This window comes from Anolis sagrei, chromosome 2 (genome assembly GCF_037176765.1).
Source record: "Anolis sagrei isolate rAnoSag1 chromosome 2, rAnoSag1.mat, whole genome shotgun sequence".
NCBI lineage: Eukaryota > Metazoa > Chordata > Lepidosauria > Squamata > Dactyloidae > Anolis > Anolis sagrei.
The window spans coordinates 222,334,572-222,353,378 of record NC_090022.1 but is presented as its reverse complement, the minus strand read 5'-3'; the positions used below and the strand labels follow the sequence as shown (position 1 = coordinate 222,353,378).

The following is an 18,807-nucleotide window of genomic DNA, read 5'->3' as shown; positions in this document are numbered from 1 at the left end:
AGGGTGCCATAGCAGAAAATAAAAGTCAGTAATTTAAACTTTTTTTTTTGGTGTGTGTCAGGAGCGACTTGAGAAACTGCAAGTCGCTTCTGGTTTGTGAGAACTGGCCATCTGCAAGGATGTTGCCCAGGGGACACCCAGATGTTTTGATGTTTTATCATCCTTGTGGGAGGCTTCTCCTGTGTCCATGCATGGAGAGTCGGAGCTGACAGAAGGAGCTCGTCTGCGCTCTCCCCAGATTCGAACCTGCAACGTGTCGGTCTTCAGTCCTGCAGGCACAAGGGTTTAACCCATTGCACCACCACTGGCTCCCCAATTTAAACATATTAACAAAATAGACATAGTGCATTTTTAAAATGGGCACTTTATGGTAGGAAGAAACAACAGTTAATATTGAGTTTGGCTTGAAAACCATTTTTCTGGTCTTTTGTCAAGCTATGAGCCGAGCCATTACAATGAACTGTTGCAATAAAATAGATGTTGGCTATTTTAGCAGTACTACACACATTGCCAGGGCAGACATTTGTTTACACTGGTGTTTTATTCTGCCTGCTTTCTTGTCTGTAAAGTACAAGTCTCAGCGTAAGTGTAGTTGAGCTATTAAAGCCATTGCCAAGTAGGTAGATCCAAGGCCAGCCAGCAAGTGCAGGACAGCAGAGTATAAGAGGAACAACTGATCTTCTTAGCCAGGAATTTACCTCCGCTCTCTGGAGTAATCTCTGTAGGTTTTTACTAACGGCTAACTTGGGCCCCTTCCACACAGCTGAATAAAATCCCACATTATCTGCTTTGAACTGGAATATATGGTAGTGTGGGCTCAGATATCCCAGTTCAAAGCCATTATTGTGGGAATTTCTGCCTTGATATTCCTGGTTATATGACTGTGTGGAAGGGCCCTCAGTCTTCCCAAGCAGTTTCCCCTACTGAACTTTTTATGGTTTATATGCGGATCCTAGTTGTCTTTCATTTCTATTCAGAAAGTATAATTGTTAAAACTATATTTGTATTTCCTTCTTGTCTTGTCTGGAGCTCTCAGTTTAAAGTATTGCCTTGAAAAATACCGAGGTTAGTCCATTATCTTTCTTCTACATTCTTCTTCTGCTTCTGTTTTGCTTCTGCAAAAGCTGAACTGTCAATGCAACCGGAACCCTTTTTATCAGGTTCTTATGTGCCCAGAAGGACTCTGAACACGAGTCATTACATTTCATTGGATTCCATATGACTCTGAGTGCCATTCATAACCTCTCAACTGCCCCCCTCTCCCCTCTCTCTCTATATATATATTCTGTATTGACTTTTAACACTGAAAATCTAAATTAGAGTCAAAGCCAAAATAGTATACATTCAGAGAATTAAAAAAAAAACAGATAGGAAAAGTGAGAGAGGAAAAAGAAATGGAAAAAGAAGAGATATGTAGCTAAAACACAGTAGGGCTCTGACACTCAATGCCAAATATAATGAAAATAAAATAATAATAACAATAATTATTCTACCATTACAGCTCCAACTAAATAATCCTACTAGAATTTCTTGTAACCATAATCCTACTAGAATTTCTAGTGAGCATAACTACATATTATTGCATCAGTAAATGTCTTATTACTCAAAAAGTTCATAAATGATTTCCAATCCTTTAAAAAAAATCTTCAATTGACTTATCCTTAAAAAATCCCCATTACTAAAACGATTTGGGTTAACTCAGCCACCTTAACAATTCATTCTTGTGTCACTGATGCTTCAGTCAATGACAGGTTCGAGAAAACAGTATTCTTTCAACTGTATTGAAGAAGTAATTCATATTTGCTGTCCATTTTAGTATCAATAATATCCAGCAAAAACATTTCTGTTGATATTACAAAATGGATCTTTACATACATACATACTTACTTACATGTATTGGATTAACATATAAATCTTAGACCAGTGGTTCCCAACCAGTGGTCCACAAGAACTAAAATATGGTCCGTGGCCTCACCATTACTACACTGTTGCAACAGGAAAGACTCGCAAAACCCTCTTATAGTGCTGAGGCTTATTAAATATGGTTTTCTGTGGGCAAGCAAATGGAGACTATTGGGTGGCATATGTTCTGTATCAGAAACTAGAGCTGATGTGGTCTATCCAATGCAATTGTCTAAATCAGCACCCCAAATAACCAAACCAAATCTAAAGTTGACCAAAAACTGATTTGTAACCCTTTTGGTACTAATGTTGGAGAGTGGTCCTTGGTCAAAGTGGTCCCTGGTCAAGTGGTCCATGGTCAAAAAAAGGTTGGGAAGCACTGTCTTAGACCAATAAACTTTTTGCTTTCTTACAAATCCCCCACATATGGAAAAATTGCCCTCCTTATCTTGAAATCCTCACCATTGACTTGAAATATTCTGAGACATTTTAAAGCTTATTTGAAGTTAGGTACCATCTCTACATGTGTATACATGTTTCCTTTTAAATTACTACACCAATTTTGTATTTTTAGACCACATTTTCCACATTTCCCATATCTCATTCGGATAGTGTATCCAAAGTTTTGAGCTTTAACTCTTGTATAGCCTCATCTTCTGTGTCTAATTTCAAAGACCATTTATAGGCATATTCATAATCTTTGCACAACTGTAAATAACATTCATTTTCTTTAGCTCTCGATTGCTACATTTGTCTTATCTTGATTAAATATATCCTTAAGTTGCATAAAAGCAACTTAAGCCTTTCTTAAGAAGCATCTCTCCTGATTTAAACTCCCAGCTGCCTTCTTCAAAATATAAAAACCATCATAAAATAATCATTTCCCATTTTAACCCGTTCTTTTCCTCATAAGACTTCCTGCAGTGAGGTGGCAAATGTTAATTTTTCCTGAAATGTTTCTGCATGTATTTATAACACATGTGTACTTACTGCTTATATTTCTCATTCTAGACCCCACTTTCACCCTAAAATCATATGGGAAAAGAAGGGTCAAAACAGTTTTATTGATCAGCCAGTTGGCCTTATCAAAACAGACAATATAAACACAACAGCTAGTCTGAGTAAAATTAGAAATACAAAAGTACAGAGAGAAAAGTGGGGATGGCCAACTTATAACTGAATGTACCTTAATCTTGGTTATATACATCAGATGTCCTCATCCCGGGAAAATAAGGAACATCCTTACATACTTCTCACAATGGGAAATGAAGGTCATCTTTTATGACTAAATATGTGGTGAAGTTCAATGGAATGAAATACAAAGCCTTGCTTTTAATCTGAGAAAAACATGCTAGGAACACTGTTAGAATTCATGAGGGTATCAAGAGGATGACACTACCATGGAAGAATGTACTCAACATGATGCCTTACCACTTCACAAAAATACACTTAGGTACAGAACCGTTGTAGCGATTACGGGGCTGCTTTATCCTTTTTTATCACAGATTAATCTTCCTCTTCTAATAAGCAGATAATTTACTTCTCACAGTGTATCTCATGGGACCTTATGTTTCCTACATTGTGGTAGCATTCACTTGTTTCTCTTGTGCATACACAACGTCTTGGACCTAGCTCATAAAGTTGTACATCGTTTTACATAAATATTGTTTTGGTACTGATCATCTCATAATTGGGTTATAGGTAGCTTAGGAAGGTATTCACATTATGTCACCACCATTACTCCCCATTATCCTGCATCTTAATAGAAGAATTATTACTTCATATCAAAACCAAGAATGTTAAATACATTTGTTGTTTATTCATTCAGTTGCTTCTGACTCTTCATGACCTCATGGACCAGCCCATACCAGAGCTCCTTGTCAGCCATGGCCACCCCCAGCTCCTTCAAGGTCAAGCCAGCCACTTCAAGGATAGCATCCATCCATCTTACCCTTGGTTGACCCCTCTTCCTTTTTCCTTCCATTTTCCCCAGCCTCATTATTTTCTCCAAGCTTTCCTGTCTTCTCATTATGTGGACAAAATACTTCATCTTTGCCTCTAATATCCTTCCCTCCAGTGAGCAGTTGGGCTTTATTTCCTGGAATATGGACTGGTTTTATCTTCTCATGATCTAAGGCACTCTCAGAATCCCCCCCCCCCCCAAAAAAAAAAACCACAGTTCAAAAATGTCTGTCTTCCTTCACTCAGCCTTCCTTATCCATAGGTTACTACAGGGAATGCTTTGACTATTCGGATCTTCATTGCAAGTGTGATGTCTCTACTATTTTATCAAGCTTAGTCAATGCTCTTCTACCAATAAATAAATAAATATGCACTCCAATAGTGATTCTCTTGACCCTTCACCCCTGTTCAGACCTCAGCAATAATAATAATAAATAATGATAAAACTTTATATCTCACCCTATCTCCCCATGAGGACTCGGGGCAGTTATTAAATATTAAACACTCCACCACCATTAATTATAATACAGATTGTGTATCCCTTATCCAAAATGCTTGGGAACTGAAGTGTTTCCGATTTATGATATATTCTTTTGGATTTTAGAACATCTGTGAAATAGCTGGAATCCAAATGTAGTGTTCAGTTCAAATCCTTACCTCCCAGCATTACATGACCATCCAGCCCAGTATCTCTTTCCAGTACCTCATCTTGTTTGTTCACTACATGCGTATGAGATATAAGTCTGTGGGGAAACTGAGGATATAAGGGACCTGATATTTGGGAGGGGCAGGGAATACAGTACTGTACAGAAGATCTCTGAGGAGAGATCACTTTTGCATTGTGAATGAATGAGCAGGAATGCCCCAGCTGCCACTTCAAAGGAAGAAGCAGGCAGTTGGTAGCAAAAATATATCAGATTTGGGGGCATTTCAGATTTTTAGATTGAGGGTTTGTATTTATGTATATGTTTTGTTCAACCACTTAGTATACTTAGTATTGTGGTCCCAGATAGAGGTCTACCACTATTACTTAATAGTTCATATGACTCTTTCATTCCAATAAACTGTTTATTTAATAAGTCACTGGAGTTCTGCTATATTGTACATACTTTTATTTCCTTGCAAGAGTAAGGAAATGTTTAAAGGGTGTCTTGTGGAGGAAAGGATGGAAGAGATCCAAAAGGCTTGGAGAGTAGAGCCATTTATGGGTTCTGGCATTGAGAAATGATAGCAAGGCTCTGTAGTATTCAGCGATGCTCACCTATCCAGACACCTGTGCAGTGGTCCTTGTGTTGTGTACAAGTATCATTATCTGTGTCCATTGTCTATGCTGGCTCTGCACCAACTTTTAAGAGCTGGAGAATGAATGTTGTGAAGCACAGAGTCCTTTCTACTTTGGTGTAGTCTAATTCAAACCAGCCCGGCTGTATATGTACCACAGCAGGGGGGAAAGGGATGGCACTTTGGGGGAGGGGGGTACTTGATCACCTTCCTCTTTTCTCCCAAGTCATGTGGCCGCCTTTCCTGCCATTAGCAAAGATGTCCAGCAACACAAGGATCTCTCCAGAGATCTGTGGCCACTACCAGAAGTGACAAATGAAGACAGAAGTATGGATGGCCTCCCAGACTGAGGAACTCCATCCTTTCATTGCAGTAGGACAGAGATGGGCTATGTAGCCATACCACTCTGGCTTAGTCCTACATTATATGGTCCATGTGGACTCTGAGTTAGGTCATTTAAGTTTGTCTCCTAAAATTTAGATTCTTTGATTTTTTGCTATCATGTTGTTTTCATTAACAGTGGTATCTTGCACTAAAAACATTTTAAAACTAAATTGTTCTACACAGCCCTATATCCAAGAATATCAAGGCAGAAAATCCCACATTATCTCAGATAACCCAGTTCAAAGCAGATATTGTGGGATTTTCTGTCTTGATATTCTGGGATATAGGGCTGTGTGGATGGGCCCTAAAGCTGCTCCTTATAGGAAGAAGCAGCTTTAGAAAATGTAAATATTCACTTGAATGCTTAATGGACTTGAAAAGTTTACATTTTTTTTAAAAAAAATCATCAACATTACTGGGAAGAGGCTTCAAAATTTGGGACAGTTGTTGAAAATTATACCTCAAGTTTATCATATGGAAAAGACAATAAGGCTGCCTAGACATCAATTAATTAGTTCATGAGCTGATATGACAAAATTCTTGTTGCTTTATAATTTTGCTTACAAATAGCAATTATGTCCTAATTTGAATGTCATGCTGAAACTACAACAAAAATATCTCCCCACTGTTACTGCCAGTAGGTTTGAATAAGACAGTTACTGGGACAGAATGCAAAATTAGCTAAGATTGTGATTCTTGTCAACAATCAAGAATCCAAGTATCCAAGTCTGTGCATATTACTTGGTTCATGAGACTTCTAAGAGGGCGCATAAAAGCCTCAGTATCCATTTATATTAAAATGAATGGCTAGTAACAGACTTCAAGTCTGAGGCTTTACTTAGGGAGTATGTTGACTGGTGTAATATTTTGATTCATACTCATTGCAACTTTCATTCTGGTTTATTTTTAGAAAAATAGGTTTCTAGGCTATAGGGTTGTGAAGCTGTATTTGAGAATATGCAGTCATCTGGCCAAACAACAGTAAATAATCCAGCTAGAGTAGATCTAGTAAATAATCCAGAATCTCATATGCTCATGGTCACCTGCACCCGCACCTCACTGTACTAGGCAGAGCTTCTCTTCCTAAAAAGATGCAGCTCCACCCAGCTATCTTTTTAAACAAATACAGATCTACTGAACTGAATAGGGAAGCCTGTTTATTCTGAAATTCTGCACATACACTGCTGAAAGGACTCTAAAAACACATTCAAAATTGAAAACTACTCTGCACATTTTCCCTGTTTTTGACCCATGACCATATGAGCCTTCTTTTCAGATGTAATTGACATACATGCAAATGTCAATTGCATCAAAAGAAATGGATGTGTGCACACTTTGACTATAACACAGAGCTTAGAAAACGTATGCTTAGGGTTGGACATACCTTATTTTGCTCTGTGTAGGTATGAGCTTTCAAATCTCTTTATGGGTAACCATATCAGTTTCATAGTGTTTCCTTAAGCAAGGAATAAACAGAGGTGGTTTTGCAAGTTCTGTCTTCTGGAATACAGCTTGTGATTGTGTGTGTCTTCAAACCACCTGTGGACCTGTCACAATCCCTTGATTGTCATAGGGTTTTCCTAGGCAAGGAATACTCAGAGAAGGAGAAATATAACCTACAACACATGATACTCATTGACTGTCTCCCATCCAAGTACTGACCAGAGCTGAGCCCACTTAGCTTCTAAGATCAAACAGAATCTGGTGCCTTTATTCTTTGGCGGCATCTCTTCCAAATACTTACCAGGACTGACCCTGCTTAGTTTCTAATATCACGTGAGATCCTGCGCCTTGAGGGCACTATGCCCTTGTTAAAATCACCTACCTTGCAACAGAGCTTTGACATTTTGTGTTCTTGAGTTTGTACAGTCATTTCTGTAAGTTTTGTTTGCTTTGTCTCAGGGGCTGGCATTTTCTGTTGGGTTTTGTTTGATAGTACTGTAGGCCACGTGTGGGTAGGGTATGAGTATCTGGCAGATTATGTGATCCTCACAGATCTCTAATGTGGATGTTAGTTTCTCTGAGAGCAGTCTGTAGGAGTAAAAGTGATTCTTAATGGCTGTTTGCTCAGGGTAAATGGCTTTGATAGCATATGTCATTAGTTATCTGAATGTTGCTTTGAGAATGGTAGGTTTTGACTCAGTCACATCAGTCCTTGTCGAAGCTTCGAAGGGGAAATGGAGTGAAATTTTCTTAATCAAATCAGCCGAAGTAGTAGATAGAGCAGATGTATTTTTCTCTATTTATTTGGAATGTGGGTTCTTTTTAGTCTCGTTCCTCAAAGCTACAGTTGACTCTATTAAAATGCCATGTGTGAGAGATTTAGCAGGCTCATAGATACAAAAATAATTAATCACATCTTACAAGCTGCTGGTGCCAGTAAAAGAGAAGAGGGGAAAGAAAACTGACACAGGTTTGTAGAGATGATTCATAGAAAACTGAGCTCTCCTTGTTCTCGTTCCTTGGCTCCTCATGCTACATGGCAACTGTCCAGGTGAAACAGTCTGAAGACTTTAGCAGCAAAAGCTCTTCTGACCAACATTCCAGTCTACTTCTGCATTTCCAAACACAAAACACTCATCGTTGGCAGTGACTGAGGAAAATATCACTCTGTTTAGGTGAGCACCTAAACTACTAAAAGGGCATGGAAGGATTTTAGTCTTAGCCACCAACTTTCTGTCCTCCTGGGAATGTTTTTTATGATAAGAGGCTTTCTCTGATTCATTCACAGTTTGCTGTAGATGATGACAATGATGAAGATGAGGATTATACCATTGATGATTTGGAGCACGATGGTCCACTAACCATGTTGGTTAGGGGATCCTGGCTTCTGAAACCCCTCCCTCCAAAAGAGCCCTTCTACACACTGTATTTATCTGAACCATGCATCCTGCAGAGAGCAATCCTATGCATGTTTCCTTTGAGTAAGCTCTTCTGTGTTAGATGACAGATAGCCACATGAAGGAGGCTTACCTACACTGGCCAGAAACCCCAAAACAGTCCAGAAGGTGGACCTGAATAGACACACTTATGAGCTGTAAAACTGGTTAACTTGGTTTTACCCTGCATTAACAGAAGTTGGAGATTGCTCCAGAGTTTTGCACTTTGTGGTTGGTGTAGACAGTTAATTTCTAATTTGAACCACTCCATTATGCACATGGGCCAGCCCGTGCTTCATGACACAGGGAAAGGGGGATGGATCTTACCTTTGCTGACCATTGCCACTACAGCAGCTGGCCATGGAGTTCTGGAGAACTTCTGGTCATCACTCACATCTTTGCTGAGGTCAGCAAAGGCACCCACATGTCCTAAGGAAAGGAGGTTGTTTGCCCCCTTCTTTTTCCAGGTCATACTGCTCTTTTACTGATGCCAGCAGAGATGCCTGGCAATGTCCACAAGCTCTCCGGAGCTCCCTGAATGACTGTCATGGAGACAAAGGATGGCCCAGGCAAGGGTGACCATCTAGTAACAAGCTGGACTTTGCACATGGCTCTGAGGTGAAGGATGAAAATAGCTCATCAGAATCCAGGTCCAGTCCAAAGCAGCAATGCTCCAGATTATTCTTCAATCTTGGAACTCATGTTGAGCTACAACATTTATTTCTTTAGATCAGCTGGATACTAGTACATAGCAATACACATTTAAATAATATATGTAGTCCCTATCTCAAATAGATTGTGACCCAGTTGTTGAAAGATCACAGAGAGAGAAAGAGAGAGGTTGGGGATCTTCTCAGTAGCTGTCCCTAGGCTTTTGAATTCCTTCCCAAGGGAGATTAGCATGCCTCCCTCCTTGCCCTTCAGTCAACAGGTGAAAACTTTTTATTCCATCCCTTGCACAAGAAATTTCAATCTGTGTCACGAGGGCAGAAACAGTGTAACTGTTACAATCCCCGCTCACAGGGGACATTGCTCACCACATGCAGGGCCAGCCACTTCCTGAGTAATGGGGGAGCTAACCTCTACCAATTGCAGCTTCTGCTGCCAGTAGAATCATAGAGTTGGAAGAGACCTCGTGGGCCATCCAGTCCAGCCCCCTGACAAGAAGCAGGAAAATCACATTCAAAGGAATCCAGAAAACTATATTTGACATATGTTGCCAGAATTGGGCTGTCTGGACTATTGAATAGTGCCATATGCCTGAACTGGAATTGTACAAAAAAAAAATTCCCAGAGCTTGGGCAAAACGGATGGCCATCCAGCCTCTGCTTAAAAGCCTCCAAAGAAGAAGCCTCCACCACACTCTGGGGCTCAGTAAGCTCTCAGTATGTAGGAATTGGCAAACTTTCATGCTCCCTTTGAATCCCCTAAATGTATGTATATGAAGCAGTCATGAATATGCAACTTGGTATGCATTTGTAACAACCCAAATAGGATTCTGGCCAACTACAACAACAAATATTTAAACAGATTCAATCTGAAGATGAGGATGATGACCATGATGATCCTTTGAGAGATTATGCGATTGAGATTAATGTGCTGTACAAAAGTATTACAGTTTTGATATTGCATTCAGGATGAGTTTGCCTGCATTCTTTATTAATTATCTGTGTTCAGATTTTAGCAGACATCCTGTTAGTGATATATGTTGGCATAATGTTTAATAAAATAGTTAAATACCCACCCATAGTAAGCTGGCAGTAGGATCTTTGATGTATTTTCTTCATGCTCATAACCTAACCAGATTAAAAAGTGACAATCTTGGTTGAAGGTATTACTTTTGGTTTTTCTTAGTATTGGAAATTCCTGTTGCTGGCACTGATGCTGTTAAGGCTAATAACATTAATGAATTTAATTAATTTGTTCTCTGCAGATTAAAAGCTACAGATGAGAGCCAGAGCCAGTGGCCCAAGAGTACAACTTGTGCTTTTAACCCTGGATAAAAATTTGACTACTCGCTATCTTACAAAACAGGAAACCTTCCTGCATTGAGGATTCAAGAAAACCTTTGACATATGTTGCCAGAATTGGGCTGTCTGGACTATTGAATAGTGCCATATGCCTGAACTGGAATTGTACCAAAAAAAATTCCCAGAGCTTGGGCAAAACTTTTCACCTGGCACAAGAGTTTAACCCATTGCATCAACTTTCCCAAGATTCATCAGTTGGCATGACCAATGGACATACTGCCTGCAGGAATCTGGGAGCTGTATTCCTCCCAAAAAAGGGACAACAGTAACTTGCCTTATCTCTGTATTTCCCCAATTATGCCTTTGGTTTATTTGGATTTGAAACCTTGATATTGTTGAGATATTTTGCAATACTGAAAAAAATGGCTTGAGTTACTTCCTTCACAGTAATCTTAGACTTCCTTAAAAATACTCTCTGCGCCCAAATGCTGCAGTGTTCAGTTTCCAAACTTCTAATCAGTCAAATACTACAGGCCTTAGCCTTCCTATTTCTGTTTCCTTAACCCACTGCTTCTCTCTTCCTCCCCACAGGTGAGCGCCCATTCCCTTGCACTTGGCCAGATTGCCTTAAAAAGTTTTCTCGCTCTGATGAGCTAACGCGGCACTACCGAACCCACACCGGGGAGAAGCAGTTCCGATGTCCACTCTGCGAGAAGCGGTTCATGAGGAGCGACCACCTGACAAAGCATGCCCGCCGCCATACTGAATTCCACCCCAGCATGATCAAGCGGTCGAAAAAGGCCAGCTCGGCCTCCTTTTGAAGGAATGACTGGCGGAGACGGAGGGGGAAACCACCACCACCACCACCATCAAAAGGGGCATAACTGATCAGCACAAATACATCCGCCACTGTACAGTGATATTCCCCCGACTTGCATTTTTAAAGCACATGTAGCTGGAAGTTTGAAAACAAAAGATTTAATATTTTGTCCCATCCACCCCTGCTATGCTACCAACAACAGTCTTAAATCAGTGGCTGCTGGGTGGGAATGGGGAGGGAGGGTAGGGTGGAAAGAAGTGTGGGGATCAGCAGAAATAATGCAACTTTTTTATATATATAGTTCAAAGAATCGACACTGGTGTATATATGTCCGACTGGGTGGTTTGACCTGTGACACCACAGTAGTGATTCCAAGCTCTTCGTGATTGCTGTGTCATGGACATGTTTTGTTGACTAATGTAATGCTGCTTGTATTTAAAAAAACAAAACAAAAAAAGTTTAGAAAAACCACTTTCCAACACGCATAAGTATTTCTTAAGTTTTAAAAAGAAACCAAGCTCCATAGCACATTGTTAGAAGAAGGTTCACTTCTCTTTCTCAATGAACCGTTCTATTCAAGACTGTTAAAGGGTAAAAAAAACCATTACATCTGTTGTTTTTATTAGCGGATTGGTATACGAAAAATAACAAAGGAAGAGCGAAGCTGAAATTTATACTCAGGAAGACCTGTTGGGTACAACCAGGTCTTTTGGAGGTTTTTTGTTCTTTGTTTTTAAATTAGCTATACTTTGGCCTATAAGCTGCTCCTTTTTTTCTGGTGAAAAATTCTGAACAAAAATGGAAAACGAGAAATAAGCTAGGATCGTACGTATGTGGCTCTGTTTTTGGCTTGCCGTTGGGGAAAAAAAATCACAACATTGCAACAAGCCACTCTAAAGAATGTGGCAGAAGTATGAGATCATAACATTTTCCTTCTTTCAGCTGTTCTTAGACTTTCATCTGAAAAGTGTATACCGTACTGTACTATATGAATACCACTAACAGTGCTTTATTCTGCTGTGTTTTGTTGGAATGAATGCATAACAGCAGCTACCATCTTGATAAGCTACCACTTTTGTAAAGGGTTTTTTTCCTTATGACTGACTGTCTTTCTCTCACTCTCTCTTTCTCAATGGTGCATTCTTTTCATCTACTTGCCAGATTCCTGTATCAGCCAACGGGAACTATGTGCATTTATGGAGGGAACAAGGTATCTTTCCCCCACCCACAAAACACTCTCTGCTCGATCAGAGGCAACTACTACTCATTTTTAAAAACTTTTCAACAGACTTCTACCTTTTCATAAGTTGCAGCTGTTGTACAGAGTACAGGGAGGGGAAACCAACAACAATAACAACAACCGCCGCAGGAGGTGTGTCAGAATCTTTCTTGACGACACAAGCCTTGCCCTGATGTACTCTGCAGCCTCATTCTGTGTGGCAGGCTTGGTGTAGTCAGTGACCATGGCAATATTTCACCTGTTTCAACTCTAAGGTTTGTTCGTTCGAACAGGAGCAAACGCATCATTGTCGGGGGGGGGGGGTCTCTCTCTCTCTCGTCTAGCCAAGCTGTCATCTTTGTTAATGTTAAAAGCATGAACCTTACAGAGGTTGTAATCACAGACTTTCCCTCCCCCATCTCTTGTAATGGTGGAGCATTATGTTTACAGACACCCACCCCATCCAACCCCAGAAATGTTCTCCTGGTCGTATGTTCTTTACTCCTCCTTCGCATGAAGGAAGATGAGGTGCAACTGTCCTAAATATAGGGCTAAATTAATTCCTGAGATAATCACATTGCAGATGGTGGGATTATACCAGGATCAATTTGCCCCATCGTTGTAAAGAATCTGTACATATACAACTCTTGTAAAGTACACCTGCAATGACAGTATCTTTGTTTCACCTGAGAAAAAGCTAGCTTCCTAGAAAAAAATAAATACAACAACATCTCAGAGAGTAGAGTATTCTACAATCGTCTGTGGCTTCCAGCACTAGAACTCAGTATGCATCTAGCATTTTTACCTGTGTGGTTCATTATAAAAATCTGTCTATGCGAAGAGAATGGCTTCTAAATAAAGGTGTTAGGGGCAAAGAACAATCTATGGCATTTTAAAAGCAAAAAGGGATGAGTTTTCTTCAGTGAAGACATGTCAGGAAACCAAGCACACTTTCTACCTCCGTTTCAGCTTTTTGAAACGTTTGTTTTATGATAAAACCAAAATTAATTTCTGGTGTCCAAAATAAGTTGTAGGGACGTTTGTTCTTCCTTATATAAAAAAATAGGTAGCCTGGCTATTTCTATCGCTCTCGTGTAAAAAGTATTCTGCTTTACCAGTACTGTTAATGCTGCCTTGTGTGACTAGGGTGAGGACCTTGAGGTAGGCCAGCAACTCACAAAGTCGTATCGTTCCAACCGTCCTCCCCTTCTATAAAATACCAACTTGTCAGAGCCTAAACTCTTGAGGAAGTCTTGCTCATTTAACTAGAACAATACTGTTGCTCTGATGTAGCACAAGTGCAGTATTATCTAACTACAGCTTGAATGCTGAATGCTGTTATTTCGGAAGGCAAGCCACAGTCACCATGAACAACATCTCCATGGCAAATAATCTGGTCAGATGGAAGACTGAGGCACATTAAAAAATGAGGTGTGGCACTGGGTATATTCCTGATGGATATGATTTCCCCACTATGGTCACCTTCACTCCCAGCTGGGAAGTCATCACCTGGCCTCTCAGGTTAGAAGGCCCAAGGTGGCCTGATGGTGCCAGACATGCGGTTTTCTTGTCTACCGTAGGCTAAAGGAATAGCTTTGCCTTAACCCGACCAGCCAAACAGCCTGAAACAACACTTTGCTGTGCCCTAACACTGCATTTACGCACAGCTTGTAGGCAGAATATCGTTTAAAACAAAATAATCGTGTGAGTTGTTCCTCTCTTTAAAACATCCTTAATGTGCAAAGGCTATCACAGAATGTATTAACTTAATGTTTAGGTTTATTCTCTAATAGATCTTCCATTTTAAAAGATTCCAAAAACAGCCAAAAATTTCCAAAAACCATTTAACATTCAAATTTGTGAAACTCTTAATCAGCCTTCCCACAACCGAGAGTCCTCCCGGTGTGATGGAGTACAATTCCTATATCCAGCCAATGCTGCAGATGATAGGAGTTGCAGTTCAACAGACCTGGTGGCACTAGGATGTGGGGGGAAGTCTGCTCCTAATTGTCACTATAGTGAGGTGCACACGAGCGCTCTGCTTATGGTGGAGGTGTTTGAAGTGCAGCCCCTGGTTTGTAGTGAATAGTTGCCTTACTTGTAGCTTCACACTAAGGTGTGTGGCTGGTTTAGCTTGTCAGACAACTCATTCACTACACCCAGTGTTCTTGGCTTTGCCACAGCATTATGGAAGGAGAACTACCACTATGAGTGGAGAAATCTTGTGCACCAGCCTTTGGTCACAGAGTGACACTGGACTGCTTCCTATGTTACTTTGAGCAGATATGGGTGTGCATAACTAGGTTTTCAAGGGCTGCTGTATGTGTTTGTTGGCAATTATCATGTTGGGACAGAGCTTGAAATGGTAATTTTTCTGAATTGCAACTCTCATAATCCTACGCTGATTTTGGTCACTGTACAGATGGAGGTTTCGGGGAGTTGCAGTCCTCAATGTAACTTGGAAAAGTAACCATTCAGACTTTGATTGGGAATATTGGATGCCACTTCTTTTCTGTAAAAGTAATTCAGGGGATAAAATAATGATTTTCAGGAGAGGAATAATACCTGGGGTGGTACTTTACCCTTCCCCACCCAACCACTGTCTTTTACTCAAGCTGAGTTAAGCAGAGGAATGTAGAGTGGAAGGAAAATCCACGAGTGAGCAGTAATCTAGCTGCTTCTGTTTTCCAAGTTGTTCCTCCCCACTGTTTTGCAGCAGAGAAATGGCGACAAGGGTTCCCAGGCCCAAACATGTATATAGGCCCAGGTGTATCCATGGAAATATGTTATTGGAAAAGCAACTTACATGCCTGTGCCCCCAGAAGAGATATGTATATAGGACACGTCTCAAGGAGGGTCATGACTCTACTCTTAGAAGCAGAAGACTGTTTCTTTGGCTGTAATTCTCAACACACTTATTTGAAGGCAAGTTTCAGAAGACTTGCTTCCAAATAAATCTGATCAGCATTGAAGTGTAAACCATGCTTCTTAGGGGGTCTTCCAAAAGTAACATCAGAAGCTGCCCAAACTTTATTAACAACTACTACTAACAACAACAACAAATCAAAGTAAAATGTGTTTGTCTCTTGGTGTCAAAGCAGTCAATGAATTTTATGTGCAAACTTCAGAATCAGCTGTAATCTTTTTAAGAAAAGGGAGTTTAGGAGGCGACTGTTTGCAAATTTTGAGAAGAAAGAAAGATCAAGTTCTCTGCGAACATACTTGCCACGTTACTCTGAAAATTCTTAAAAGAGTGCTGATGTGAAGGCGGCTCCTCTCCTCAGTTCTGAAAGACCTTCCTAGAGAAGCCATGGCTTTAAAACTATAGCTATACAACATCTTTTGTGAACAACTCTGAGGACCTCTATATAGGTCTCTTTTCTGTTTGCTGATGGAATTAGTCCAGTATGCACCAGAACTTCAGATGCTCTTCAAATGCTGTTTTATGACAGATTAACAAATCTGTAACACTGTAAAATACCAACCTTTACAAGTTTAATCCATTTTATTTTTGTACAGTGTTCGTATCCTTTCTAAGTTATTTTGCTGTCCTGTTTTGTAAATCACATGAAATTGTAAAAAAAGAAAAAAGTAGGCATAGGTGTTTTTGTACATATGTATATAAATTGTCCAGATAATAATTAAAAAAATAATAAAAAGAAACAGCAATGTCTGAAATGATTTGTGTCCATTGTGGTTGCAAAACATTTCACTTGGATCCACACATCAGCTGCAGGGAGTCTACATGTAACCTCCACTTTGTCAGGGATCATCCCAGTTTGGGGAAAGAACAATCATAATTAATCCTCTTTCCCCTTTTCAGCTGCTTTTCAAATGTCCCGGTTTATTTCTCCTCCTCTCACTTTGCCCACTTATCCTCAACTTACATGAGTTACTGTATTGCAAACGGAGTTGAAAGTACAATTTAGTCACCCCTCAACATTTCCAAGTTTGAGTTTTGCAAATTTGATTATTCACAGATCTGATTAAAATATTCTGTCTAGGAATCCCTAGGTCCTCCAATGTGACTCGATGGTCCAGTGCCTTGAAAATTGAAGCCATTTATGAAGGCAATTTCAGATGAGTTGATTGAAAAAGGCAAGGATGTGAAAAGCATCTCTGAAATGGTACAGGATGGTAAGACGTTCAAAGTCACTGTGACAGCTACAAAGTGCTGATTTATGAGTTTGGAAGTAGAGGGGAGGCTGAGCTTCGACACTCCTATCGAAAAGATCAAGGCCAAAGTTCAAATAGAAGGGGATAATAAGATGGTTATAAAGCTGAAGGACATCACACCTCTAACTAAGCGGAGACACCATCATTAATACATGGAATGTTGGTGACATCCATTAGAAGAGGATCACTAAGAGAATCTAGATCACCTAGGCATATCAATGCTTTTAAAATGTCAAAGGGATATACCGGTAATAAAGTATTTTTAGGGTCACCATAAGTCAGATACAACTTGTAGCATGCAACAATATACAGTAGTTCCATTGAAGAATTGAACAGCGTGGGTCCAATGCATCTTTCTTACTCCTCACATTATGACCCTATCTTGATGGTCACTAGACAAGATGGGAGCCGCGGTGATGCAATGGGTTAAACTCTTGTGCCGGATAAACTGCTGACCTGGAAGTCGGTGGTTTGAATCCGTGAGATGCGGTGAGCTCCCGTCTGTCAGCGCCAGCTTCCCATGCGGGGACATGAGAGAAGCCTCCCAGAGGAGGGTAACAAATCTGGGCATCCCCTAGGCAATGTCTCTGCAGATGGCCAATTATCTCACACCAGAAACGACTTGCAGTTTCTCAAGTTGCTTCTGACACAATTAAAAAAAACTAGATGAGACACTTGAATTTACTTTGAATCAGCTGGGCTCATCTCACCTCACTATTTAGGGCAATCCCCACGTCGCTCCCAATCCTCATCGCTCCCAAAACCATTGGATAGAAAACATGGGTAAATACATCATTTGACTCAATGGCCTGAATTGAATTTATTTATATTTGAATTTATTTCAAGACAACTGCCACTACCATAGGCTGTGATGGAGAGTAGAGCAGCTAGTGTTTCTGAGACTTAGTCCTTTCCTCCTTTGACATTCCCCTTTCCTTTTGTGTCTAGATTGTCAGGGTAAGGGCAGGAAATGGTAAAATTAACAATTTGTAAGCTTCTCTGGGAGGCATTGGCTGAAGGTTAGATGTAAATGCTCTAAACAAATAAGATAATACCAAAATCCTATTTTTAATCCCAACAAGTTGGATACCAGGTTGTTTTCAGCTATTGGTTGGTGGCGAAGATGGTAACAGTTGGGAACAATCTTGTACAACTTTTATGGTTATATATACCCCAAGGGCACCATCTGATCTTGGAAAGTGATCAGGACCAAACCTGATTAGTACTTGTATGGGAGACCACCAAGGAATACCAGGTGCTGTAGGTTCTGTTATAAAGAAAGGAACAGGTCAAACTTCCTCTTACTCCTTGCATAAGAAAACTCTTCATGCATGCAGTTGACATAACTGAACAGGCAAATTGAAGGCACACACACATGCAAGTTATTACCTCTTCTTAGATAAAGCTCAGGAGAAGAATGAACATCGATCTTGATAAATTATTGTCAAAGGAAGATGTACATTTTTATTGGACCATAGATGCAATTCCTAAGATTTGAAAGATGAATGGGGAAACAGTGGACCTATTTTGCAAACTGAAAATCTAATAACTTCCCAAACATCAATATTCTCTAACATTGGCCATTTACAAGAGAGGAAAATACTTTGTGCCATATTGCTTTAAGAGACAAAATTTCAAAGAATTTGGCAGAGCATTGTTTATATTATTTCATGTTTATGCTGTAGTCTGCCATAATATACTACCAACTACTTCTTTTTTTTTCTTTTTGTTCTTGTCGCAGAAGTGATTGTAACATTTTTAGATGGTTATAGGTGTAAGTGCAAATTTTAATACAACATGAAGTTGGAAATGGGACTCAGATTATCAATTAAATGTTAAATTTGGTCCAAAAAAGTGACCAAAAATAAACTATAAAATTATAGAAAGAAAGAGTCTTTCACTCTTCTATAACTGCACAGAAGTGCAACCCAAAAACTTAAATTTTAAGACTCCCACGTAGTCCAAAAGTGTTGTTTTTCATCTTTGCCTACCTCTAGCCCCTGTCATGTAACTCCGCTGAGAAAAATAAATCTTTAGGAAGAGTCTTCTAAGGTTAATAGTGACATACCATTTCACATCTTCAAATAAAAGTGCATTCTCTATCCCCTAAATAATATTTTCCTCCAGTTGCCAAATTTTCATCATTGCAAAGTGAGACACTTGAAATAGTTCACAACTAGAATTCATATTTGCTGTGTTCACACATTCATGGTA

At 39.8% G+C, this 18,807-nt stretch overlaps 1 protein-coding gene across 1 annotated transcript in view; it reads left to right on the top strand.

Moving 5' to 3' along the window:
* Nucleotides 1-16,080, top strand: part of KLF9 (KLF transcription factor 9) — a 35,103-nt gene extending 19,023 nt beyond the window's left edge. Inside the window, exon 2 of the mRNA XM_060762213.2 lies at nucleotides 10,970-16,080. Coding sequence (XP_060618196.2) covers nucleotides 10,970-11,199 — 230 coding nt within the window. The 3' untranslated portion in view covers nucleotides 11,200-16,080. The remainder of the gene's footprint in view (nucleotides 1-10,969) is intronic.
* Nucleotides 16,081-18,807: the final 2,727 nt, after the last annotated feature.